The following is a 27,512-nucleotide window of genomic DNA, read 5'->3' on the forward strand; positions in this document are numbered from 1 at the left end:
TGCGCGCAGTTGGTGGAATTACGAAAACTTGCTAACTAACTTTCGTCGTTTTTCCAATTCTACCTAGTGGATTTACATAGGTAATTAATTGACACTTCGCGACGGGCGATAGACGGACGAAACGTTCAGCTAAATACGGCAAATAATTTCGAAAAGTCACTGCCGCCAGTTTTGAAATGACGTAGGACTACGTTTCCCGTCGCGAATGTGTCAAAAGGTGGTATTTCAATTGTAAACTCTTCTTGATGTTTTATACGCGAGAAAGGCACGTCTCTCCGCAATCATGAGAGATCGACAAGACGCTGAAGCGTCCAGCTATTCTAAACAGATGGTTGCTATGTTATTCTTCCGTATATGTTAACCACTCGTATGTTCACTCGTTTCTCCTAATAATCCAACAGTGCCAGACAAAGTAGGAAGATTTTTAATTTAGTGTCGGCGACGCCTGCTCCATTGCGATGATAAATAAGTTTAGCTCTATGCTCGGTCAATTATTGTCTGACAAACGTATTACTTTTATTCAAATGAGTTTGTTTAAGCTGTGTGCACATTATACCGTTTAATCGCTTACCGTTTAATGACTTGTTCAAGAGAGTCCGTGGCAGTCCGATGGACGTTCGGAACCACAGTCTGGCGGCCAAATGTGAGTAACACGTTTTATCGCGATGATCCGCCAAACCGAGGCTTCGTTGCGATCCCAAGTTCCCAACAATTTCGCGAATGTTCTATCTCAAGTTGGTCAGTTCTAACGATTCTTCCAGAGAAGACGATACTTGAAACGACTAGAACCAAGTGTCAGACCGCACAGGTTTTCCCTTTTGTCGAACGAGCGGAGATTACTCGGCGAATCGCCGCCGATCGATGGCCAGAGATTTAATTCCCTAAACGGGGGAACGTAACCAAGGATGGTGGTTCCGCTGAAACTTCCAACCTTCGCGAAACGAGGCGAAGTTGACCAAAAGGTTAGTGGGTTGCCGATACCCTGCTAGTAGAGACAAACTGCAGTTCGAGCTTTATCGCTTCGGCTGCTTGGCATTATAGCACCTCGTTCGTCTTCCGTCGCCGAGGCTTCTTTATTCCCCAACTTTTCCCGCGGCAAGATCGATCGTCTACAAGTCGACATTCCCAACAGCTGTTCCGCTAATCTTCCAAAGAGTTCCCGCGATGGCGCTCATTAAACCAACCTATCGAGCGAAATGCCCATTCTCGCGCCTTTCAAATCTCTATCCGTTCTACAGAGAGAAGGAGAAAAGGGGAGGAAGAAAGATCGGCCAATCCTCCTCCCTTTCGTTTATTGTCTTTTATTCCCCCCGCGGTGATTCGAAACGCGCGATATTTCTTCGGTAGTAAATGGAAAGGGGCATTTATAGAGGATTGGTTGTAAAAGTGGCCGAGCAATAACTTCAACCGGGCGAGATTTACTTTCGTATAAACGTATCGTAATTGCTCAACTCCCCGGTTGCCCTTTCGTGTTCCTTTAATTGAATGACAAGCGCGGGCATTCTACGAGCCGAACATTTCACCAATTTCCACCGTTAAATATTCCAGTGCTGAACTTTTATCAATTGCAAGCCTTTCGTAGATTTCACGAAGGAATCTGGCCTGTAAGATGTCGTTACCGGACCAGCCGCTAATTCGTTGTAAATTTATACAATTAACTCGGCCAGCCTGGTTTCCTGGCGCGGGCTTCTACGCGTCCGCAGACCTGTCGGCCTCGACTTACTCGCCGTCTTCCGAAACCTGGCCCAAGTTCAACCCAGCCCCTTGGATCGCTGGCGAACGTGGACCGTGATTTCGAATGTGAAACCAACAAGTACGCTACCCTGATTAACACAGGGATCAAGTGATTTCGAAACAACCAGCTCCGGAACAATAATTTGGCGAATTCGAAACGGCGGAACATTTAAAACTCGTATATCGGGCAATGGCGGAGCAACTCGAAATTCAATTAGAAAGTTCCCCCTCGGTAGTGAAATAGTTGGGTGTTACAAGGTTCGACCTCTCAACTTAAATCAGTTTCAGCTGGACACGGAATTTGCGAGTGGAAACGAGAGCCGTATAAATCTAGGCTCTCGGTTTCTGGCAAGCTGGAAACTGTTACTGCCGTACGAAGAAAAACAGAACTCGCGACACGGCTGCGAGTAAATAGAATCTAGGAAGACGCGAGACGCGGACAGGCCTCCACCTCGGATGTAATTAAATTGGCCTGCTCGTTTTCGTCTGCTCGAAACTTTCGACAGTTTAACGCGGAGAGACGATGTGCAACAGAAGGAAGGAGAAACCTGGGTTTGGTGCAATTGTGTAACTCTGTCTGTAATGAAAACCGGAGACGTTTTGTCCGCGATCGAGCCGCACCTCCTCTCGTTTGTTCATTGTGCATAATTTCTCGCGTATTGTCGCCCATCAGCGAGCATTGTCTCCCAGTCGACAAGCCGCTGCCGCGATTGCTTTGTCGCCGAGGCGACAATCGAGAATACACATCGCAGTATTCCTTCCCCTTCCATCCATCGCGCGGATAAAGTAGCGTGATTGTCCCTTTGTGTCCTCGTTAGTAATTGTCTCGTTTCATTTCCCGGTTGATCCTCTCCTCGGAGGATCGACAACCTTCGAGAACCGGGATGCGTTTTCCTCGAGTAACGTTTTCATATCTTGGAAACACGAAATCCGATTGAATATTCAAGGAGGGAGGGAAGGAAGAAGAATCGACCGTAGATACCGCGGTAGCGGTGAATCCCAAAGAAAACCACGCATCTGACGTGTGGGAAGGATTGGAACGAGCAGCCGGTTGCGTGACTCTATGTTTCTGGCCAGCATTGAATCTTCCGGCTGGTGAATAGCCACCGCTCAAATTCCCAGCTCGAATCCGACACGGTTAACAATGGGCACAGAGTCGCTTATCCACCCACTGGGGATCCTTTTTGGCTGAAACTCGCCTTCGCCAAACCCCAGATAAAACTATTCAACGATCTCTCCCTTTCTCTCTTATATACATTAAAAATTCGAGCTTCGTTCTCAACCAGCTGTTTAATCAGTCTTATTCACGGTACATACACAATGTAAGCGTGGACGAGTTAAAGGATTACAGGTTTCATCCGCTTTGCCGTGGCCATTCGGAAAGGCAGTATTGGCACGGAGATCTGGGGAAATTGAAGGGAGACGGAAAATCGTACGAGTTGGCTCGACTTCTTATTCCTCACGTGGGCTCCCGCGTATTTCCACGTTTACAGGGCGTAAAATAATCCGTCCTCCGGGGTGTGCAGATCGAATTTTCCAATTTCCACCGGAGCTTGAAACCGACGACATAAAAAGCTGATGCTCCGAAGCGTGGTGGAACAACGCGTTCGCCAGTCCATCTCTTCTGCCACGGGCAAAAACAATCTCATTCGTTTCCATCAATTGAGAAGAGCGAGAGGATGGAAAAAAGGGACACCTGGGTTCTGTCGTTACACGTTCCTCGGTTCTCCCGAGGAATTCAATTCGTCACCGGGTTTGTCCTCCGGCCCCCTATCGCGGCAAAATTACAGTCTAAGAATGAAGTTTCACGGTTGGCGGTGGTCGGGCTGGCCGATTATCCCCGTTGAAACGAAAAAACGAGCTGTGATTTCCAGAGGCTATATAGCGTGGCAGCGATTCCAACCACTTAGGACCCGTACCGAGTTGTTCTAACTGTATTGGCCGGGCTTGATCGAGCTTAAGAGCACTTGCCGACTTTTGGTTCTTGCGCCGGTGTAAACGGCGCAACGTGCACGGAGATTGTGGTTGAAATTGTGATTCGATTGGAGTGCTTTGTAATTGGAGTGGTTATTTAAGGTCGAAAATTCGCACCAGGTGGAAGAATTTGGCGGTATTTGTTTGGGAAACGTCTCGAAGAGCTCAATCCTGCGGAGTAGCGAAAGGAACTCTAAGAAAAAATCGGTAATAATGTACACGTATACTTAGAGGCTCTAGATTTCTCTGAAAATACTCACTTTTACTCACTTCTTTCCAAGATACGTCGAGTGATCACGCATCTTTTATTCACGCGATATTCTCAAGTACTCCGCCCCAAAGACTCTCTGTCTCTCCCAGGAAAACTGTTCTTCCAGCTTCTTGCAGCAAGTTCACCAGAAAATGAACCACCATCTAGCCCAGACGAAGCGTAAATCTCGTTAGCCCGAAGATCTATCTCTCGACCAATGTGCCTGTCCTTCGAACAGGCGGGAAAATATATAGAATTTTCGTTGCACAAGCAGTGACGCGTACAAAGTGCTCGTCGCACAGTGCGGTTAGGTCTACGGCCTATCGCGTTTCCGCAGGAATGAACGAGACCGCCTTAACGCGACCGTAACGAAATGTCGCACGCGCGAACACGCCGCCAGATACGCTCGACAGACATATTTACCCTGGCTACGGGAGGTAATACGTTAAGCAGGGGTAAATGTAGCGGCGTTGAGGGCGTCGCGACGTCGTTCTACCGCGTTTAAACGCTCCGCCAGGGATTGTATCGGTTCGAGTGTGAAGGATTCGTTATTGTGTCTGCGAGTCTGGCGTCGTTCAGATAACCGACGCGCACTCTCCGCTAACTTCTCTCGCGAAAGCGTACAATTTTTTCTCCATCGGTCGCGCAAGTGGCTCGAAAAATTGGGAAAAAATTGGAAAAAATTGAAAATCCCGTCGTCTTCGGAGTTAACTGCCGATCCACGAATGGTACGGACAGAATGGCACAGGCGGATCTAATCTGCATGGGACGCTTATATCCACCTAGACTGTTTGCTAGCAAAGTGAACAACGCGATTATCTCTCGCGCTTCATCAACGCTAGCCTGCAGAGAGAGATAGAGACCATTCACTAAGGATAAACGAGGACCGATAGTTTGCACGGTCCCTGATAAAAGTGGGTCGAATTTTTCTCAACGAGGAGAGTTTCTATGGCTGGAGGGAAACGTTCGCGTAATTTCCATCGAACAGATTTAGGGAGGGCTCTGTAGAAAGGATAGAGAGAGAGAGAGTGTGTGTGTGTGTGTTGCGTGACTCTATGTTTCTGGCCAGCATTGAATCTTCCGGCTGGTGAATAGCCACCGCTCAAATTCCCAGCTCGAATCCGACACGGTTAACAATGGGCACAGAGTCGCTTATCCACCCACTGGGGATCCTTTTTGGCTGAAACTCGCCTTCGCCAAACCCCAGATAAAACTATTCAACGATCTCTCCCTTTCTCTCTTATATACATTAAAAATTCGAGCTTCGTTCTCAACCAGCTGTTTAATCAGTCTTATTCACGGTACATACACAATGTAAGCGTGGACGAGTTAAAGGATTACAGGTTTCATCCGCTTTGCCGTGGCCATTCGGAAAGGCAGTATTGGCACGGAGATCTGGGGAAATTGAAGGGAGACGGAAAATCGTACGAGTTGGCTCGACTTCTTATTCCTCACGTGGGCTCCCGCGTATTTCCACGTTTACAGGGCGTAAAATAATCCGTCCTCCGGGGTGTGCAGATCGAATTTTCCAATTTCCACCGGAGCTTGAAACCGACGACATAAAAAGCTGATGCTCCGAAGCGTGGTGGAACAACGCGTTCGCCAGTCCATCTCTTCTGCCACGGGCAAAAACAATCTCATTCGTTTCCATCAATTGAGAAGAGCGAGAGGATGGAAAAAAGGGACACCTGGGTTCTGTCGTTACACGTTCCTCGGTTCTCCCGAGGAATTCAATTCGTCACCGGGTTTGTCCTCCGGCCCCCTATCGCGGCAAAATTACAGTCTAAGAATGAAGTTTCACGGTTGGCGGTGGTCGGGCTGGCCGATTATCCCCGTTGAAACGAAAAAACGAGCTGTGATTTCCAGCGGCTATATAGCGTGGCAGCGATTCCAACCACTTAGGACCCGTACCGAGTTGTTCTAACTGTATTGGCCGGGCTTGATCGAGCTTAAGAGCACTTGCCGACTTTTGGTTCTTGCGCCGGTGTAAACGGCGCAACGTGCACGGAGATTGTGGTTGAAATTGTGATTCGATTGGAGTGCTTTGTAATTGGAGTGGTTATTTAAGGTCGAAAATTCGCACCAGGTGGAAGAATTTGGCGGTATTTGTTTGGGAAACGTCTCGAAGAGCTCAATCCTGCGGAGTAGCGAAAGGAACTCTAAGAAAAAATCGGTAATAATGTACACGTATACTTAGAGGCTCTAGATTTCTCTGAAAATACTCACTTTTACTCACTTCTTTCCAAGATACGTCGAGTGATCACGCATCTTTTATTCACGCGATATTCTCAAGTACTCCGCCCCAAAGACTCTCTGTCTCTCCCAGGAAAACTGTTCTTCCAGCTTCTTGCAGCAAGTTCACCAGAAAATGAACCACCATCTAGCCCAGACGAAGCGTAAATCTCGTTAGCCCGAAGATCTATCTCTCGACCAATGTGCCTGTCCTTCGAACAGGCGGGAAAATATATAGAATTTTCGTTGCACAAGCAGTGACGCGTACAAAGTGCTCGTCGCACAGTGCGGTTAGGTCTACGGCCTATCGCGTTTCCGCAGGAATGAACGAGACCGCCTTAACGCGACCGTAACGAAATGTCGCACGCGCGAACACGCCGCCAGATACGCTCGACAGACATATTTACCCTGGCTACGGGAGGTAATACGTTAAGCAGGGGTAAATGTAGCGGCGTTGAGGGCGTCGCGACGTCGTTCTACCGCGTTTAAACGCTCCGCCAGGGATTGTATCGGTTCGAGTGTGAAGGATTCGTTATTGTGTCTGCGAGTCTGGCGTCGTTCAGATAACCGACGCGCACTCTCCGCTAACTTCTCTCGCGAAAGCGTACAATTTTTTCTCCATCGGTCGCGCAAGTGGCTCGAAAAATTGGGAAAAAATTGGAAAAAATTGAAAATCCCGTCGTCTTCGGAGTTAACTGCCGATCCACGAATGGTACGGACAGAATGGCACAGGCGGATCTAATCTGCATGGGACGCTTATATCCACCTAGACTGTTTGCTAGCAAAGTGAACAACGCGATTATCTCTCGCGCTTCATCAACGCTAGCCTGCAGAGAGAGATAGAGACCATTCACTAAGGATAAACGAGGACCGATAGTTTGCACGGTCCCTGATAAAAGTGGGTCGAATTTTTCTCAACGAGGAGAGTTTCTATGGCTGGAGGGAAACGTTCGCGTAATTTCCATCGAACAGATTTAGGGAGGGCTCTGTAGAAAGGATAGAGAGAGAGAGTGTGTGTGTGTGTGTGTATGTGGAGGTCGCGAGGTTTGATTCGCGATAACGGGTCAGAAGGTTGGCCGCGTCGCTTTTGAGAAAAGAGGCCGAGAGGCAATCGCGAGACGGCTCGATTACGGCGGCTCACTTTGTACCGCGACGAAACATGCAAATCAGCTCGCCTTGTCATGGAAATTTCCTCGAATACACGAGCGATACTTGGTTCGATCGTTATTCCAACCTTGGACCAGAAAGTTTCCCGTGGATCGCGTGGATCCGTGTAGCTGTAAGGCGAACGATTATCCGGTAGGAATATTAATTTAAGAGCGGCTAGGTGGACAGCTCCTTTCATGCATCCTTTCCTCCATTTTTCTCCTTCTTTTTCTCCGTATGTAGAATCCGCTCGGTCATTTTTCATCGAGATTGCCGAAAGAGCTGACAGAAGTAGCGAAAGAATGGATAAAGGGGAAGAGATACGTACAACTTCGACTGTATATGCAAACACTTTTCTTTTTTTCTCCACCAATGTATACGCAGAGATACGAACGTTTCTTTTTCCACGTTAGAGTTCTAAATTACGTTGGTAATTCGTCAAGTTGATAGTTTTAAATTCTAATTACATGAAGAGCGCCTCCTTGGCCCGTATCTAACGACGTCGTGGGATTAAGCGTATCCCATCCTGCGCTCGCATTTGAGTAATTAGCGAGATTGCGGCGCAACTGCACGTCGTTTGTCAGGAGGCAAGCACTGCCCCAGTTGCATCGCTCCGCGTACACTGTGCGTATGTTACCCAGGCGCATGCACGCAGGATGCGTAAACGTCACACGTAGTCGGACAAATCTCGTTCTAGACTCTCGTTTCAATCGCGTTTCAAGAAAGAAATTACGTCTCTCTAACGAGGAGAGCACCAACGTAGGAGAACGAAGAAGGATAACGATGGAATAGAAATTATGATATCGCAAAAGCTGGACCAGGGATTCCAATGCATATGCAAAAGAGCTAGCTGTTTCCTTTTTTCGATGCGCCACCCCGTGCATATTCATGAGAGCTCGCCCAGGAAAATCCTGTGTAATATCCGAGCCTCCATTCGACTGCCATACGACCAAATTTACCGGACATAATGACCGATGTAAATCCTAGGAATCTCTTACTTCAACCTCGACACCGTCGAAACTATGAAAATTTCCGAAACTATTTTCACCAAGTGAATTTCAACAAACAGCTCGGAGAAGCCTCTAAAACGGAGGCTGGTAATCGAGTGCAATTGGAAGCAAGATAGCACGCGCGCACAGAGCAATTCGATTTAATACAGGAAACGCCTGCGCCAAGCCAAAAGTAAATATTAGCAGCGGCGTACAATTTAATAAAGTATGTCCACCGCAAATGCAGTTTAGTTTGGAATATGAGATTCTACCGGTGTTGTGGTCTCGTGGCAGTGTTTACGTTGTTTCTAGGCCAATGAAACGATACCGGTTGGCGACGGTCTCTGATCGAGGAGGACAGAGAGGGACGCGTTCGTCGATGATGCTGGACCATGGCGAAATTCTTTTGCATAATCGCAATTAACGTAATTCCTGTCCGAGGTAGATCGCGTTTCGTGGAAGAGGGGACTCGTGACCCGCCTCTAATCCTCTCTCGTCGGATAAAAGCCCGGGCAAATGAGCCGGGACTTTTATCCTACACTGCCGCTACGGTTCTACGTAATCGGTAGACTGTTTTATTACGCCGGCTAATTCTCTCCAATTCTTGTCGCTGGTACTTTGAATAAATCTGTCAGACATATTTGGTCGAGACGTATCGGGGTATCTGCGATGATCTTGGCCTAATGAGGAAAGAAAAATTGACAGGATTTGGGAGAATATTCTGTTTATTCTTCGACTCGGAGGAAACGTCTTTACTCTTTCAAGTGCTCTATCGAACTGTCTCTGGACACCCAAAAAAGGGAAAGCTGGGGTCCGCTTATACCTAGGAACGGTTTACCCTATTGTATCGCAGTGTGCAAACTCGAAGACGAACACCAGACACGTCTTTGTCTAAAAGAACGCGGAGACATTTTTGTCCTCGCTTGATTATCTCCACAGGGTGTTCTTAGAAATAATCCAGCAGTCTCCTTAGAAGTGAAAATTGTGCGTTTCAATAGCGACTGACGTGTCGTAAAGCCATCAGGTGACACATAAGCGTTCGAGACCCTCTTGGGTCTAACTTCATGATACCACCAATTTGATAAACTTGGAAATTCCACGGTGAACGGTATGCTCGCTGCCAGTGGAGAATTGTCCGAGAAGTAAGAAACTCTTGCACATCTACACTTTAGGATAAAGCAACGTAGGGACGTTATTTAAGTGGTACTTAGTTTCTGGTAGTGATACGGGTTCATTTCTAGGTTACACTTTGACATTCGCTCCTACAACTTCCTTCTCCCTTTTCTTTTCTTTTATATTATTCTTGCCTTGGTAGAAGTTGTGCCTGTTGGCTCAGGGCCAATTTACCAGCTTGCTCGTCTATGTTACTATCTACTGTGATGTTTTTGGATTAACATTTGCTAATTGCACAAGTAATTGTAGCGAAAAATTTTCTAAATGTCTCTAATGTCCTCCTTCCTACTTCGCTCTCATCTTTCGTACACTCAATCACACACTCTTGCCAGACACTAATTTTTGATCACGACGTCGCTCTTATCGCATTCGTACACTCAATCACACACTCTTGCCAGACACTAATTTTTGATCACGACGTCGCTCTTATCGCGCGTGCAGTTTCTTTCAGAGAAAGAAACTCGGTCCAGACGCTCTTTATTCACAGAATAAGACCACATGTCCAGTCTATCACCGACCTAACCACCTCGTGCTCAAAGTCTACGACGTAACGCGCGATAAACACTAGGAACCACTTGTCCAGGTCCCCAATTCTATAGACACCGCATCAGGGTGAAAAGTTCAGTGGGTCAGAGAGAAGCTGTGGCCCCTCAACGAGCCGTGTAACGAACACGGAATCCGTAGTTGGAGCGTACACAGGAAACTAAAAAACCGTATCAGCGATTAACGATCGCGTAGACGCGGTTGAACGCGCTTCTTGTTCGCCGTCGATGGAAGCCAGAGGGCGGAGGGTGGCTCCAAGTTTCGGTCAGGGAGCACAAGTCCCCGTGGGACTCGTAAAAACGGAATAAAAAAAAGCAGAAACGACGATCGGGGAAAAAATGTTTCACGGTGGCGGGCAATATGTATCGCACGGTGGAACGAATAAGTTGACACGAGACGTACGTACGTACGTAATTCTATGAACGCGAAATTTGAAAGGCTGACGAAAAAGGTGTGCGGCGCACGCGGCGAAATTGGGTCGGTGGTTAAATTGCCTTCCATTTCTGGTGGGGAAAAGGCTTGTTTTCTATAGAGATTAAAATTACCAGAAACGTTTCGAGCGTAGATAAACTTCGGTCCCTCGTATAACAATTTCTACTTCCAACAGAGGATAATATCGCGCGGCAGCTCTTTAATCGTGAACAATAGGTGTTCCGTACGCGGATAAGCGTGAGCTTGCTTTCGAAAAAGATCGTCTCGGGTGATTATGAGGGATCAAACAAGAATGGACCACGCCCAAAAGAGCTTTCTCTCGTCGAAATTACACCGACTTAATTCCCTTCTTCATCTTTAAATAACAACGTGTCTTCGATACACATTTCGTACATATTTAAAAGGCGAGCTAGGCTACTTGCAATTATCTCGTGGCTCAATGATGCTACATTTCGAACACGATTACACCACGTTTCCTCCCTTCTCGTAACATTTCTCAAGAAGGCTGTACCTTGTTTCGGGGAAGACTGTGTATAATTTTTGAAACGGGGATGATATGCGTGTTCGTGGGTTCTCGCGAGCTAGAGCAGGAAGGGAACGAAGCCCCATCAAAGCCTGCTCGTGTCACCATCGACATCCGCAGTGCCGTAGCTGGCGTCCAGCCAAAATCCTGCACATGCAACCCCTCTACTGGTCTGCTGCTTAGTAAATCGGGGTTACCCGGGCTTCTAGCCCGCGCGCGTCTTTATCGCCCGGATTTTCGGCCGTTCGTCCATTGGGGGAGCCGGAGCGCGATGATTATTAGACGGGGATTTCCTTAAACCGCTCGTGATATCCTCGGGGTATCCCTCCGATGTGCACGCTCGTAAAGACGGGAAATGCCAGTGGGTTTACGTTTCGACCACTGTTTCGCGCGATCGTGCCACCATTTACGACTTAAAGATCGGCTAATTTCGAATTAAACGAATTGATACGTGCAGAGAGATTGTAGAAAATTTCGAAACTCACTTCGATCGTGATTAAACCAACTTTTGGAAAATTCCTATCGTTGCGACAGAATAATTAATGGACGACTTGGGATATCTCGCGTGTAAAAGTTCATCCAGGAATTTTTCCGTCTAATTCTAGAAGGGTTCATCCCTCGGTTGCATCACCGAGGCTCTCCTCCTTCTTCGCGAGAAGGGATTTCCCCCTGGAAGATTTACGATGCAGCCCCGATGAAAACTATTTATCTTGTAATGCCCGGCCGCGATAACGTCCCATGGAGAGGCGTTTACGTCCAGATGCCGATCGCCTCCCGTCAATTTTATCTCTATCTCTGACACGTTTTTGCCTGTCATTCGCCGGTGTCAATGGTGGAGAAAAATTACGTTGTTTACCGGCGGAAAAACGTACACGCATCCGCACACGCTCTATCGATTTATCACTCGTTCCAACGCTTTCGTCCGCTGATTTCTCCCAGAAGGAGAGGAAAAAACACACGGGCTGGAAAAAAGTGAAACACGTACGTACGTATTGTACATAGAGAGGCGGCGTTTGTACGTAGGAAAACGAGTAAAAGTTTCACGCGATTTTACCGGAAACCTTTCCACGATTCCGGCGAACAACGAACCGCATCGCGGTCAATTCTGCAAAATATTTAACGAACAGGCATACCGGAGAACACACGATCGCGCGCGAGAATAATCGAAAGGCACGAGAACCACCGCTCCGGGTGGTTGCGGGTTTTGCGCGTAAAGCAATTTACCCCGTTCGATTACTCGTCGAAAAAAGGAATACATGTATCTAGGCCTAGGATCGGGACAACGATGTATTCATTATTTACAGAAAATTCCGCCGAGTGGTTTGGATCGATGGATGGAACTAGTCGCAGGTGAAACGCGCAAAAGGCAAACATACGTATTCCCTCCCCCTCGTTTCTCCCCTTGTGTTCGTAATTACTTCGGTAATTTGTGCCACGTGCACGCCGCGAGGTAAACGCGAAGCAAACGCAAAGTATCCAAGCAACGACGACGATTATACGAAAGAGAGCAAAAGGAGAAAACGAGGCAGACGGGAGAAAATTGAATATTTCTTGCAGCTTTCGCCGCGGCTACCGGCATTTTCCCGCTAAAGAAATTAGCGTTCTGTGTTTTCTCGCCATCGCCATTACCACTTCCCGACTAATACGTAAACCCATTACGATTTCGCGAAACAAGTAACAAGTACGTACAACCGACGATAACATAATCTTTTCTCCTTTTTTTTTTTTTTCGTAGAAAATAAGAGGACATTTTCCTAAAAGTATCGTGTAACAGAGTGTAATTCGAACAGCAAATGCATTCCCTTTCTCGTATTTCCCCACCGAGGACATTCTACAGGATTTACCTACGTTATCGCGCTCCCTTAACCACTTTTTCTTCGCGAATTTTCTTCCCCACACTTCCCCGCCGCGCTATTTCTATATCTTTCGAGGCCATCTCCGGCATTCGCGTTGTCTCTTCCTGTCCATCTGTTGTCACAACGTGTACTCTTTCTCCCTTCTCACTCGCGAATCCCGTTTAATTTTCAAGCGACCAAGCACCCCTTTACGCTAATGGAACCCACAGAAGACCCAGTTCCATTTCGAAACTAGCCAGCATCGCGTTCGAGCGTCAATTAGACCTTTCTAATCTGGATCATTGCACCCTTTACCGTGTCCCGGCTAAGCTTGTACAGTCCAGAAACGGTCTCTTCTAATCCCGAGCCATCGTGTTAGAACCGTGAATCCTTCTGCGAGCAAGTCATATGGAAGTCCACGATAACACGGGGAAATTAATCTCGTTAAACTCGCGTCACGGTCATCCCGCAGATTTGTTCGGAAATTCTAACCCAGATTCGATCGTCTTCTCCCTTCGAATCCGCCCCTTAGCCTCGCGACTTTTCAAAAATCTTCCCGGTTACAACTCGTACAGACGCGGATGGAAAATATAATTTAGGTCGTTTGTGCTTCCTCTACGGTACTTTTGAAAAGGTCACAGAGCGCGACTCGACTCGCATCGACGAGAGAGGTACACACGCACCGAGTGGCAACCTTTGACACGGTGAATTTTAAAGGCGCGCCCGCAAAGCCGTGGACACCGTTCTTGCGGCCGCAAACGCAATTACAAATTTCTACAGTGGCTTAATTTCTTCCGGTGTAATTACTCTCGTCGTAATTTCTGCCGCCCGACGACGTTACGCTTTCCTCCCGGCATCGATCACACCACAAACCCCGCCGTTTCCTGAATATTACCGCGGTACGTTCTCGCGCGTTTTTTACTCCTTCACAGGCCACTTGCACAGGCTTATCGAAGGATCTAACGTTTCAACGCGCGTGGCGTTATTCCTTTTCCACGGGACAGGTTCGAGCGAGAAACAACGCGAACTCTGTCGCAATCTTAACGACGCCGCCAGTTAGTCACTGTTACCGGTGCACTACTTCTTCCAGATACCAAAGTTGAAGTTCCGCAAGAAGTACTTCTAATTCGTTCTATCCAGCGAAACTAACAGGTTTCCACCGCCACGGGAGAAATATATGAGTTTCTCGGTGGAAGTTCGGAAACGAAGTTGAAAACTCCCGGTTGAAATATTTAATTAGAGCAAAAAAAATGTTCAACGGCGTGAAATTCTACTTTTTCCGCTTCAACTCGAAAGTGTTCTTCAGATCGCCTAATGGAACACCACGTCTAGAATGGTAGAGAAAGTGTTGATAAATCTACTCACGATTCATTATTGTTCGCGCGGGGAGGTGCTTTTAGAGAAGAATAATCTCTGTAATAATTCTTCGGTATTCCCTATGAAAAATCCCGGGCGCGACACGACTCATTGAAATGTTCCCCGATAACCCGACTCTGACCAACGTTTCAGCGAATTCTAACGTATGACGGGGCGAAAGAGCCCTCGAAATGGCCAAGCCGGAATGATCGAGGCGAGGTAAGAAAGGGTAAAGGAGACGTGGCTGCGCTCCTATGCTTTATGATCACGGGATATATTCCATTTTCGTCTTGGGCCACTTTATCCGTCTCGTGCGGAAGCCGGTGCTAAGTACGTTTGATTGTAAACTGCCCGGCCCGGTTTAAGGCTGACTTACAGTAAAATGGCGAGCGACGTGCACGTGACCGGACTTTCAGGATTCTATTGGCGGGCGTTAAGCTGCTGTTAGTTCCGCGAAAGGCGAGCCTTCTCTTTCTTCTCCTCCATTTTTACCTTCTGCTTTATCCCATAGTGTTCGAATGAACCAACCAACCACGGAGGGGGAGATAACCGTCTTTCCAGCTTCTCTAAATATCCGCGAGCTTTATCTCTTCCACTCTCGTTGCTTCCTCCGGTCCGGTGATTCTTCTTTTCCATCCGTTCAGACTAAACTTGCCTCGGTTTCTTCACGCTACCCACCACCAAATTTTCCCCCTTCTTTCCTCTTCACAATTTCTCCACCGCTCGCTTCTTCCACCTCTTCTTATTTACCTTTTCATCCTGCTTCCGTCCTGCATTACTCTCTCTACTTTTCTATCGTTTACGAACACGCCTCTTAAACACTCCCTTTGTCCGACCGTTCTCTTCCTTCCTCTCCGTCTTCTCCTCCTTTTCGATTTTCTAATGAAAGAGTTCCCTCCCTCCCTCTCGTCGCGTCTCGCGTCGGGAGTACGTAAGCGCTAGGAGAGAGAACAAGCTTCTTCTTCCTCTTCTCGTTTTTTTCCACGTCCCCGATTCAAACCACCGACTAAATCGATCGTCGGCTGGCGAGGGATAACACAGGCCGCGAGATGGAAAAAGGCGAGAAGAGAGAAGTCAAAAGGGGAGGGAAGAACGGAGGTGTAGATGGAAAGGAGGAGTGGTTGCGCCGAGTTGAAAAAGGAAGGCCACGGCAATTAGACGAACGATTCAGCTCTCCTTAAGGGGATCATCCTGGCACAATGTAGTCGAGGAACCGGTCGATCGTCGCGAAATTAAATGACCGACGCTATTTAGATGGGGATGGAAGAAATTGCTTCCACGGAGGACCATGAACACCCTGTAGCTGATTGGATTACGCTGTAGAGTGTTCCGCGTAATCTTTAAGAAGAACGCTTTTCACATGGTTATTCAAATTTTTTCTCTTCCATCGTAACGCCAGACTTTCGTAGTTGCTTTCTCAATTTTCACAATGGTTCGATCGGATCAGCGACACGTTCGATTATACGTAAAATTCGTCGAGAGAAAGATAGGAAATGGTGGTGGCTTAGGAACAACGGAGTAATGTTAGGGAAAGGGAGTTAGAATCGAATTGATTTCACGGAGGAACGACAGACGATCAAGGGGAATAGCAGCACGCATCACGAGTCAATTTGAACGGGACTCTTTCGTCGAGTCTCGTGTATCTTTATAGAAGCATCCATAGTCCCCGCTAACTGAATTGCCGCGTATACGTTCTCATAGAAGGCTGCAGGGGTGTCGGTGCACAATAGTAAGCGCGAGACACCTTATCTACCAGCCGTACGTTCGAGTTAAGCTCTCCACGTCTTAGTCGTCGCGTAGATCGTCGTTCGGAGTTAATTCGCCAATATTAATGCCACTAAACGTGCAAGTTTACGAGTCGCGGTGGTAGGGGCGGGTACCGTCTGAATACTTAAAAAGGGGAGCGAATGGCACTGTTTATTCGCGAATCTACTCGGTTCGTTCGCGCCTCGTTCTTTCTTCAAATTTCTCCGTTGCACTTTAGAGATTGAATATATCGGAACATTTACGACTGGGACCGAAGAGTGTGATTCTCTCTGTACGAAGCAATTTCATCCCCTCCTTAGTTAAACTTGAAAGCCACGTGTCGCCCATATAAGTATATAGAGAGAGCATAGAGAAAGAGAGGATGAAGAGTGGAAGGAAGGGTTGGAATCGGACGATGAAATAGAAGGTAGGCGAGAAAAGAGCATCCCCGATCGTCTCAATTCACCCGTAGTCCGCCGCTATAAAGTTGTTCTTAAAGTATTCCCATATCACCGGCCGTTGGTATGCCAATATACCGGTTCCAGGGGCTTTGTCGCCCCTTCTCATTCCCCGTACACCACGCGGCCCCCTTCGCTCATCGACCCTCTCGTCCTAGACCGTCTCCCAGGAAGCATACCCTCCTCACATACCCGGTTTCGCACGTGGTGGTATGTCTGCATACCATCGAGATAATGATTGGCAGCAGGACTGCTTGCAGTCCGACCGGGACGACGACAATCCTCCACGATTCTGGCCTATAACCGGCCTCTCTAGACGATATTAAACCGAATTACTAGAGAGTCTTCGGCTCCCCGTGATTCCTTCTCGCGTAATAGACCAAGGACATTTGCATACCTATATTTAAACCACCGACGAATTTCGATGGCACTAAAAATTATTCGACAATCCGATAATTCGACATTCTTACATTAATCTCGACAAAGAGACTCGATTATCTGCGATGATATTTAGAAGACACAGCAAGTTCCATCCTTTCCCTATTACAAACAATACAACTTCATCCCCATGTCCCGGAGCCATTTGGTATTTATCTTAGCCACTAGTATTGTATATACCGGCAAGTTTCCGAATAGTTGGTAGAATCCACCGCAGCCAAGATACTCCCGTGGAAACTCTGAGAATAACACTACATCCACCGTGTATTTCTATTTCTTCGACTGTTCCAACAAGTTTCCATGGACGCGGAGAGTGTTCGATCGAGAGGGGAGAGACAGGGTGGCGCGTCGATAATGAGCCACTGTTTGCACGGTCACGCGGATCTTAGTAGTAGTTGAGCCAACACTGATTAGAGATAATTGGTCCCTTAATAGGGACCGGAGACCGATTGAAATCTCGAAATAAGCGTCCTTCGCAACTTCTACGCCCCTCCCCCTTCGCCAAATATTTGATCGAGTTTCGACGAAATTCGTCTGTAATTCGGCCATCTTGCGTTGATTGCGTCCGAGTATTTACACTTAGTATTCCGAAACACGGATTACCGGTGTGTTCCATCAACACGTCTATCGTTATTAACGTCCGCAATTACCGAAACGGCTTAATATCTCCGGTCACGCGAAATTATCTCATTAACGTGACCGCGTTTGCGATCCTGGCTACGACAGTTACCGTACAATTCCTCCGACAAATAAATTACACCGTACAGATTCTCAGCTGATCCTTGGAGAAAGATCGTTATCCGACCGAGAACTCTCTCTCTCTCTCCGACATCGTGGGGCCCGTTCGATCGAGGGAAAATTGAACGCTCGAGCGGTTGAAACTGATATTCTCCGTGTATTTGGCTCGGTTCGAACGATACTAACGAGCACGCTCGCCAACGACCGGATTGCGTGATCCTCCTCCACGTGGATTCTTGGGAGAAACAGCTGGTTAAACGAATCTTAAAGACTGTGCAAGTCGATTAGATCGTTTCGGTAATTTATACCGGCGTATTTGATGCTATCGGTAAAGCGACGTGTCGTTAAGGGTATAGATCTCTGTGTCGGAGACCGAAGATGATATCGATATCGTTGATTATAGTATCTCCTTTCTCTGGACAGTTTCGATATCCGAATACTATTCGATGTCAAGTGAGTATTTCGAAGAAATACGTATACAGGAAAAAACTAGCGTACGTTTTTCGCGGAGGCAGAGCGAAATTGGATCTTCGGTCGGGAATCATTTGGAAAAGGCGGTCTCTTTCGTAATTGACTCGACGACAAATCCTCCGATATTAATATTCATGAAGAATATACATACGTACGTGTGTGTATTCTTTCCGAATCACTTTCGATATTCATCGCCGGCAGTGGCAATTTTTTTTCCAACCAATAAAATCTCCTTCCTTTCCTTCCTACGATCGATAAATTTATTTTTGCACCGTCCCCTCGTTCCCCCTCCCTTCTCTATCCGGTGGTCCATTTTCCAGAGATTCGGTAGAGAGCGACAGCAGGGCAGACTTTCAAATATTCAATCGAGCTGCTCCGGGGATCGAGTGACCATAGTGCAATTACGCGGTCGATCGATCGAAAAATTCATCGCATTAAACGCACCTGGGCAAAAAGTCCCGCACCTCTCTGAGGAACGTATCGATTTCTCGCTGCGCCTTTAATACTTTCATTGGCCAATTAATCTTCACTATGGACCCGTGCGCCGTCTGAAAATTCTCCCGAAATGTTACCCAAATAATACGCGAAATGGAACGATTTCCAGTTGGAGAAAAGTTTGCCTCGATTTCTAATTTCTACCAGACGCACTCTGCTCGATATGAAACGAGAACACCGATCCGACGAGATATTCACTTAAACAGAGAAGGCAAAATGCCTTAGCTCGAATGCAATGGAATACGCGAGGGTTGGTCACTGGAAAGTCGACGCGAGACGAACGGACGGACGCAGGGGGCAGAGGATTTAGGCGAATCAGTATCCCGTGGATGCCAGGCCACGGTGTTAGGTTACTTGTTTACTCCCGAGTGCCGGAACGGCCGATGCATTATTCAACGAGCGCTTGTATTTATCAAGCCGATAGCCTGTTCGAGAACCCGGTTGCACACACCGAGATGCGAACACGCGCGAGCACGTCAACGCTAGTCGCGTAAACAGGTGAGAGATCGCCCCTGGCTTCTCGATCCTTCGCACCCTATCCGGGGAAGTGGATTGCCGATGTTTATGGATTCGACACCCTCTCTCTCTCTCTCTCTCTCTGCTAGCTTCGTGGCATTTGCTACGGGGTTTCCAGTCGGCTGATTCACGCGCCATAAGTCAGCGACGCTCCGCTGCTTTATCGCGAGTAACCCGTGGCCGAGATTTTCCTTTTCGTTAAGTGGCTACGCTCGTTCACCGGCAAATAGCGTCCCCTGGATCCTTCGACATCTTCGATACACCCCTCTCGAGGAACCTATCGAGTGTGTACTGGATGTACTTTGTTTCAGCCTCCGTTTCTTTCCATTTTATTTCCCGACGTGCCGGCTACTTGGCTACATTAAGCTTTCCGAAAATTCTTTCGTCGAGACTCAACGATGCTTTCGCCGACAGAACGAGATTTTTGGATATTAACGCGTTTCATGGGAGAATAAACGTCGCGAAATTTCAAACCCAGACTTTCGATATTCCAGAACCCTGGAAATTCTTCTTCCTCGGACTTACACGCCGGGAAAGATAATAGCAGAGACCTATTCGAAGGCACGTCGAAGCGTAAGGGTGAAGTCTTTCCTCTGATAGCTGCGTGAAAAGACCGATAAATGTTCGCGTCTGGAAGATGAAGGGTGCGTGTTCCTCCCGGTGCCTATCAACCTCCTATCCTATGCACAGAATGGATGGAGAGATGCGCAACTAGCTGTTGAACAGCTAGAGGGTTCGAGAACTGGAATAGGTAGAGAGAGAGAAGAGATGTACGAGTGGTGGCATCCGCGATAGAGGCGGACAATGAACGAGAAGCCAGACAATGAGGCGAGTGGAATCGACTGGGTAAGGGAGTGGTGAGGAGAGTCGAGCAAAAGGGCAAGTTCGAGGGAGGATGGAAGTATAAGAGGAAAGCTAGACCAGCGTCCGAGGTGGCATGTCTTACCTTGCTCTCTCTCTCTACCTGGTGGCGTTAATGGTGCGGAGGTCGTAGGACCTATTAACTAGAAACCGCAACTAGACCGGCTTCTCTAAGTAGAGCCAATAAATTATATCGCTCATTAAGCGGCGCTCGCACGCGGGAATATTCCTTAATGGGTTCCCGGTGCGTTCCAAGACGCTTTCGCGTTTGCTAATTGCAATTTCGCTTGAGTGCAAGAATCGCGCCTACGTCGTGTCCCCTACGGGTCTGTATATTTCGGTGTCCCTTCTTCTCCGAGAGTGTCGCGCATGCAACCAAATCTCCCAACTTCCCGTTCTTCCTATTTCACTCGCACGAGAGTGAAATTTATTTTTCTTCTCGTTGCATTCGGTCAGATTGGATGGACTCTTCTAGAAGCCGTCGATAGAAGTTATTCCCTCGGATACTTAATACCATACGTATCAACCCCTCCCTCGATTCAGAATTCTTTCAGTAGATAACGAACTTGAGGAAAAAGATCGTTCTACGACGGTCTAATAAAACCGAAGAATAAAGAATCATCGTTGCTGCAAATTGCAAAGCCATTCTTCTCTGACCTAGTGTCGTCGGTTTATCTCCGACTGAAACTACGGAGAAGTACGCAGCGCCCTTCGAATCTACCGTTCCCCAGCTGCGTGGACCCCGATTTCCTCGAAGAGAGGAGCCGATCGCGTCGGCTCCAGAAAGTCCCGTAGAAAATATTAGGTGCGGGTGCTTTCTCCCTACGTGGCAGAGAGAGAGAGAAAGGGGTGGAGTAGGGTGGGGAAAAGGGGGTTAGAGGAGCACAGCGTGTTCCAGTAGGTAGAGAGCAACATTTTTCCACCCCTCTCTGTCCATGGAACCCCTTCTCTCTTATCGTTCGTAGCACGCCCACCAAGTGGGCGCTGGTGGGGGCTTCGGTTCTTGATAGGGGACGTGGAGGAGGATGCTGGTGGTGGTGGTAGTGGTGGTGGTGGATTGCCAGTGGTGGTGGTCGTCGTTCGGTGCTGGCAAGTGAAGTCTGACCGAAACGGCGCCAGTACTACTGTCGCCAGCATCACGAGCGCAGCCACGAGGCCGAGTCATGGACATACTGGGTATGTCCGCTCTAGAAAAGCCAAGCATGCACTACTTAGCCTCTTCACTTGCTCTTGTTGATTACTCGCGGACCGTTTTATACTCGAAGGAGAAAGCATCGCGCCGGAATTATTTCGTACGACAATAGTATTTGACAATTTTCCTTCTATGGAGATGTAACCATTTATCGATCCATCGATCGTAGTAACACAGCTGGAGCCTGTCCCTCCGCGTTTCTGCCGTTAAGCTGTCCCGGTTGATTGTTGATTTGCTATTTTGTACGTTTGCTTCGCGAAGACTGGTACCGTGTGAGAGAGAATATCGCTGGTGATTGGAAAAGGGGGACTGGCTCCAGGGTGGCGCGCCACCGAAACACCACGTTACACCTGCCTGTAGCAGCGAAGGGAATCAGGTATAGTTCAACAAGAATATCACTGTCCCTGTCTCTCTTCTTTCTCTTGTTTTACCATTTATTTTCTCGCACGATTCACAAAATTTCCCAATTCGATTTCTCTCTCTGTATGTGTGTGTGTGTATGCGTATATATATGCGTATAAACAATTCATGTGTTCTTTCGAATTTTTGTTTCTTTAACTTTCAGGCAACATTGTGTACATTTTGCTTGCGTTGCTTCGATGTTCGCTAAATTCCAAACCTAATTTAAGCTCGACGAAATTGTTTACTATACTATGTACGCGTAAAGATATCTGTTGCTTCGTCCAAGTAAGCTGTATAACGATATCTATATCGTTTCTGTACAAAAAATCTCCACCCTTGTGCGCCACGCACCTTGTTAACCGTCCGCAAACTGCACTGCGGATGCCCGAATTCCGAAAGAAAATCTGTGTCACCGTGCACAGGCCATGACCAATAAGTGTCATCCCCTAATTGGATATAATGCTCGCCCCAGCCCTAGTCGCGAAATCGCATTTAAACCACTTCGAGTTTCACCGCATTTCACGCTGACCCGTCTAATCTCGCTTTTTCCTCCTAGCACAGGTCTTTCGAAAACTTTACAATCCACCTTCTATTTCACACTCGAGCACCGCTCTCCTCCGCCGTTATTCGCAAAACGAAATTTAAAACCCCCTCTCTGCCGGCAGAGGGAAAAAAGCTAAGTGCGTCTCGCTGGAAAAGGAGGGAAACTTTGCTCGTTACCGCCTTCAAACTCGTCTCAAAATGCATTCAAATTCCATCGAATATATTCAGGGGGTAAAAAGTCCGCGAGACGCTGTGTTTAGGGGAAGTCGTCGTCCCCCCGTGAGTTTGTTCGCGCGAATAAATTCGCCCTCTTTATCTCCGGCAAAATTACAACATAATCTCGCCGTGGTTCTCCGTTGCTTCTCTTTACGAGGGAGAAACTTCTTACGGTACTCTCCGCGCAGCCTACGCTCTTTCCTCTTTCTCCCGATAGGGCTTCGAGGAGGGGTAGAATTCGTGGGAGAGAACGAATTCGATTGCACGGGAGGCAGACTAGCAGCCTGGAGAGTTTTCTATGTTTACGCGTGCAATTGCTCGTGACAACTCGACATCGTACGGGCAATGTTTCCGTGCTCGACGTTTCCTTTACCTGGAAAACTCTCCGAGCAGCCACTCCCATTTTCGTACTCTCCCCTTGTGTTTCGCGGGTGTAAGTGCTCTCCAACGCGTCTGTCTGCATGCGACGTTCGCGATTGTACGCGCTCCCCGTCTCTCCTGTTTTTCTTTCGGTGATCGAAACTTCCGTTCCATTGGGCTCACGCTCGATAAACTGCACCGAGCACGTCGAGAGTGCGGCGTAATTCGAGGAACGATCGTGCGTGAAAAGCTCTTCCGGCAAAAATAATACCCCGGCCATTTACGCGACGGACGAAAATTTTTCGCGTAATTCTCCCTACTCCGAAATCTTTTCGAACGACGATCACTTCTCGGGAGAATTCAAGTCGAGCGAGAAAGAAAACGGCAGAACCAACCCTCGTTAACAAGATCTTTGCGAGTATATTTCAAAGGTAGGACTAAATTGGCGTTAAATTTTCGTTCACCCGTGACAGAACACCCTGTATATACGGGGCAATCGTTGGAGCAAACACGAGTGCTCCCACGATTGCCCCAAAAAAGCAGGGGCACTTTTTCGAGCAAAAGCGTATTTACGCTCTCTTTGCGAAAAGGGGAGGTGAAGAGGTTGCCCCGTGGAGATCCATTATCCGTCTTCGTTGCTCGACCATCGCGCGTTCTCGGTGTTTCTGAGCGAGGCCGCGAATCAATACGTTACAACGAGTCGTAAATAACGCGTTGACAAGCCACGGGGCCAATATCTATCCCGGTTCGTTCCTGACCGTGTTTTGAATCTGGTAACACGTCCTCTTCTCTCTCTCTCTCTCTCGTTGACGGCCTAACTCCTTGTAAATTATTACTACGGCCGTGGTGCCGCGTCTGGAGCGTGTTGGCGCTTTTGAAAGCGCGATAAATATGCCATTGCAGAAAAGAGTAGGGCGGCGGAGGAGGATATTTACAATGGGCACGAGACGAAAATCATCGATTGAGAAGCGCGTGTGTGTGTGGGGGGGGGAAAGGGGGTACGAGGAAAATTTTCGCTTGTTCGACGAAACTGGTCACGTAACGAGCGCGAATATATGCGCGGCGGAACGCGCGAAATCGATTGTCTGCGTGGAAGGAGTCTGCGAAAAACGTGACCAACGTAAACGAAGTCTGTTTGCGCGGGTACGCGGCCAAATGAATTTTAGAGAGATAAGGGAGAGGGGGAGAGAGAGGGTGGTTAGAACGCCCTTCGAAAATCAGCTTCTCATTATCCACGGCAGAGTAGTTTAGGCTTAAGTAACGATTCTCCGACGGGCACGTGCGGTTCGTTTCGCTTGCTCCGAGCATAGGCGAGGGATAGCGTGCAAGTTAATTAGGGGCGAGTTTTTCGGGACGCCCCGTGGACTGTGCGATGTTGCGAAAGATTTAGTTTGCCGGCAGTGAGTGAAAAGTTTCTCGTTGTGAAGCTCTTTTGGCTGTACGGTGCACGCGGTGATCGAAAGTTCTCGGTAAAATTGATATGAGCGTCCGGGGAATTTAGACCGTGGCGGTGAGAAAATTTTAGGATTTGAAAGTTTCAAGATTTAAAGATTTGAACATTAACGGTTTGGAAATTTGAAAGTATGAAAATTGGAAAGTTTGATTATTCCAAAGTTCGAAGGCCCAACTGAGTGAAATAAACATCAATGCCCACTTAATCGCGAATGCAGTTTCCCGTGGAGCGTGATCGCGTTTGGGAGATGAAAATTCAAATTGAGTTGATGGGACAGGTTGTCCGAGGGCCGGTGGCTGTAGTTAGCAGGGAGTTTAGATACTCTTGCCCGTTTCTGTCCCATTCACCGAACAATGTTATCCGTTGTAGATTTAATTGGGATCGCGCTGAAGACGGGCCAGCTATAGCTGTTACTACTTTAAACCGCTCTACATTCGCCGATGTGTTTCAACCGAATAACTGCGACCGCATTCGTTTTCCAAATCGTTCCAGCCCTCGACATTCGCGAACAATAACGCTCCTTTTTACGATGTAACATTTTCCGCCCCGGTATTTACCCGTTAATCCCATTCATTCGTTGCTCGACAACTAAATTAAAAACGAAGTTAACCGTTATTCGTGCAACAAAACGGTATAAAGACGAATTCGATCAGTTTTCTTGCTGCGTGAAATAAAACGATTCACGCGAACATCGTAATAAAAGGTACTCGAAACGTGTTCGATATTTCATTGTTGAATTTATCGAGAATTCGCAGCTGGGGGATTTTGTAAGCGGAGGGAGGGGCCGTATCGGTGAACAAAGTCTGGAAAAACGTTCGTACGAGCGCGGCTGGATCGTTTCGAGCTCGTATAATTTCATTGATTTAACGAACATACCGGGACAGGAAATATAGAAATTCAGTTTATACCCTGCGATTCAATTACAATCTGCCCCGCAAATTACTCGGTAAATATTCGCCTTCGAATCGACTTGCCTTTACGTCCAACTTCCACGTCTGTCCTTTTGCTATAGGTACTACAAACGTAAAAGTCCTTTCGTTTCAAATATAATTACGAACGAAATCTTTTTACCGACACGAGTGCGTCGGGAAAATTTCTATCGGATAACAGAGATTTTTACGAGGACTAATCCTAGAGCTAATAACTCGCTCGAATCTATGCCAGGTCACGAGTTCGATCACTGTAAGCCACTCTTTCTAAAGCTTGTTGAATATTTCCAACATTCTGATATACCGCACAGCGGAGAGAAATAATTGTGAAAAATTCCATTTACCAGGAAAATCTTCCAATTCTCTCCGGCTGAACATTTTTCAAGCCTCGATTTTCAACGTTCGACGCGGTGAAACGGCAGGTCCTTCGAGGAATAATCGAGGGACAATGGGAGGATGCTAATTAGCAGGTCGTCACGTCGCGCGTGTCGTTGAATTGTCGGGATAATTAACGACGGAGCCGCGTGACGCGCAAAAAGACGACCGTTATCGACGACCGTCGTTCCCTCAACGACGCTCGATCGGAATACCGGTTAATTACACGCGAAAAAGTCGACGTTCCCCGTGAGACAAACCGGGGAGCGATCGTTCTGACCGCTTCGAACGCTCGTTTCATCGGCGAACTTGGAGCAACGATCGCGTAATCCCGGGAAATGATCGACGTGGTGGATAATTCTAGCAGTTAGCCTAACAACGGAAGAATGACCGCGGCTCGATCGTAAACGAGACGATGAAATTGAGGCGAAACGGCGGAACAAACATCTCGTTCTCTGTTGTAGTTCGTCCAACTTGCGCACGATTCATTTGGCGAAACGGATGGATTCTGTGCTCGGTCACGTGCGTGCCAGAACGTGCAATTAGAATCGGCTAATCGTTAGATCGAAGCGACCAGATAGCGTTCACGCGAGAGAACTCGGAACTATACGATTAATCCTCGAACGTGAGGATTATCCTTATCCCGACGTAGCAATAATTCTTGGTGTATTTCGCCCCCCGGAGCAGCATGCTTATCGGTGCTTCGAACGTTCAACCGGTCCGGGAATAATTTAAAAAGATTATCTGCCAGAGAACTGTTTAATCTCCGTAGTTGGAGATTTTTCGAGGAGGGCAGAATTCTTTTCCCGCTAGGAATTTATAACCGAGAGAGTTTCGTTGAAAAATCTACCACTCCGTCGTTTCTGCGGATCGCTTCGCGAGCTACTTCGATACGCGTTGTGGGAGTGATAGATTAGAAATGGGAATTGTTTGACTTGGTGTGAATGAAAAGTGTTTGGAATGAAATTGATAGTGAGATTGTCGGATGGACGAAACGTGCGTGACCACTGGAATCTTTGGGTTAGAGAAATAGACAATGAGCGGGTGAAGGAACAAAAGAGAAGTCACAGAGAAATAGTCAGAGAAAGTATTAAGATTTAAGGGTGAAAGTGTTAGCGTAATAAAAGTAGAATAGGGACACCGTAATTATTACTTAAAAAATTACTTAATCGTGAAATATATGAAAGAGAGTGAATGAGACGCACCTGAGATAGTCAGAGAGAAGAGTCACAGAGAGAGTATTAAGATTCAAGGGTTGTAGTAGAAATAGAATAGAATTGAGTCTTAATCGTTAATAAGATCGTACGAAAATAAGTTTCCCATTATTTATAATGCTGCACCTAACATTCTTACCATAGAATAGAAAAGATAACGCAAATAAGTGAGAAAGTGAACGAAAATAGTTAAAAAAGAAAAAAAAAGATCACCACAGTATCCAACGTTATCGTCGAAACGTGTGTGCGATCCAGTGGTCGAGGCAAGGCAGTGGGATCGTTGGGAGCTAATTCGTATTCAAGGATCGACGTCCGATCGGTTGGCATGCGATCTCAGCGTCACGTGTCAGATCTCGGTGAATTGCTGAGGTTTCCCTTCTACCTTCAACCGACCTCGACGCTTATGCGTCACAAAAACTAGAGTCTTTACGTGCACAATCTGGCCTACTTCTCCCTTCCCAAACGGTCGGAGCTTCAAGTATTCGCCGAAAGAGACCCTCTACGTCAGCGGTTCCCAAGTCTGGCCCGACGAAAAAATAAGACGAATTAAGCCCCCCTTTTTTTTTTGTCCCCACGTTACAATCTCGCGGGGCGTGTCCGACGTACGAGAAAGCTCCTTTCTCGCCGCGAATTACAGCTTCATCGCGCCTCAGGTCCCCCGCTGTCGGACGATTAGAATATGGAACAGCACACGAAACATTTATGTACACTCTATCTTGATTTAACGAAACGCTTATTCTCCATGCGTCAACTCGAAACAATGGAAACAGCGATTGTTCGGTGTTACAATTTCTTCTGTTTTTTTTTTTTTCTCTTTCTCGCAGAGTTTTGCGTATTGTTGCCGCGAAAAATGGGGCTAAGATTCTACGTTTTTCTTTCTTTCTTCCCTCTTTTTTAAAGCTGGTAACCACTGGCCTA

At 47.4% G+C, this 27,512-nt stretch overlaps 1 protein-coding gene across 2 annotated transcripts in view; it reads left to right on the forward strand.

Moving 5' to 3' along the window:
- The window catches only part of LOC108573912 (complexin), a 127,769-nt gene that overhangs the window by 66,762 nt on the left and 33,495 nt on the right, over positions 1–27,512 (forward strand). Inside the window, exon 1 of one of the 2 annotated variants that reach the window (XM_017936408.1) lies at positions 21,024–21,086. The exons of the other annotated variant lie outside the window; for it this stretch is intronic. Within the exon in view, the coding sequence (XP_017791897.1) occupies positions 21,074–21,086 (13 nt within the window). The 5' untranslated portion in view covers positions 21,024–21,073. Of the gene's footprint in view, positions 1–21,023; positions 21,087–27,512 lie in introns of those variants that run through there. 2 annotated transcript variants of the gene reach the window in all.

The sequence above is a fragment of the Habropoda laboriosa genome, unplaced genomic scaffold (assembly GCF_001263275.1).
Source record: "Habropoda laboriosa isolate 0110345459 unplaced genomic scaffold, ASM126327v1 scaffold111, whole genome shotgun sequence".
In the NCBI taxonomy this organism is placed as follows: domain Eukaryota; kingdom Metazoa; phylum Arthropoda; class Insecta; order Hymenoptera; family Apidae; genus Habropoda; species Habropoda laboriosa.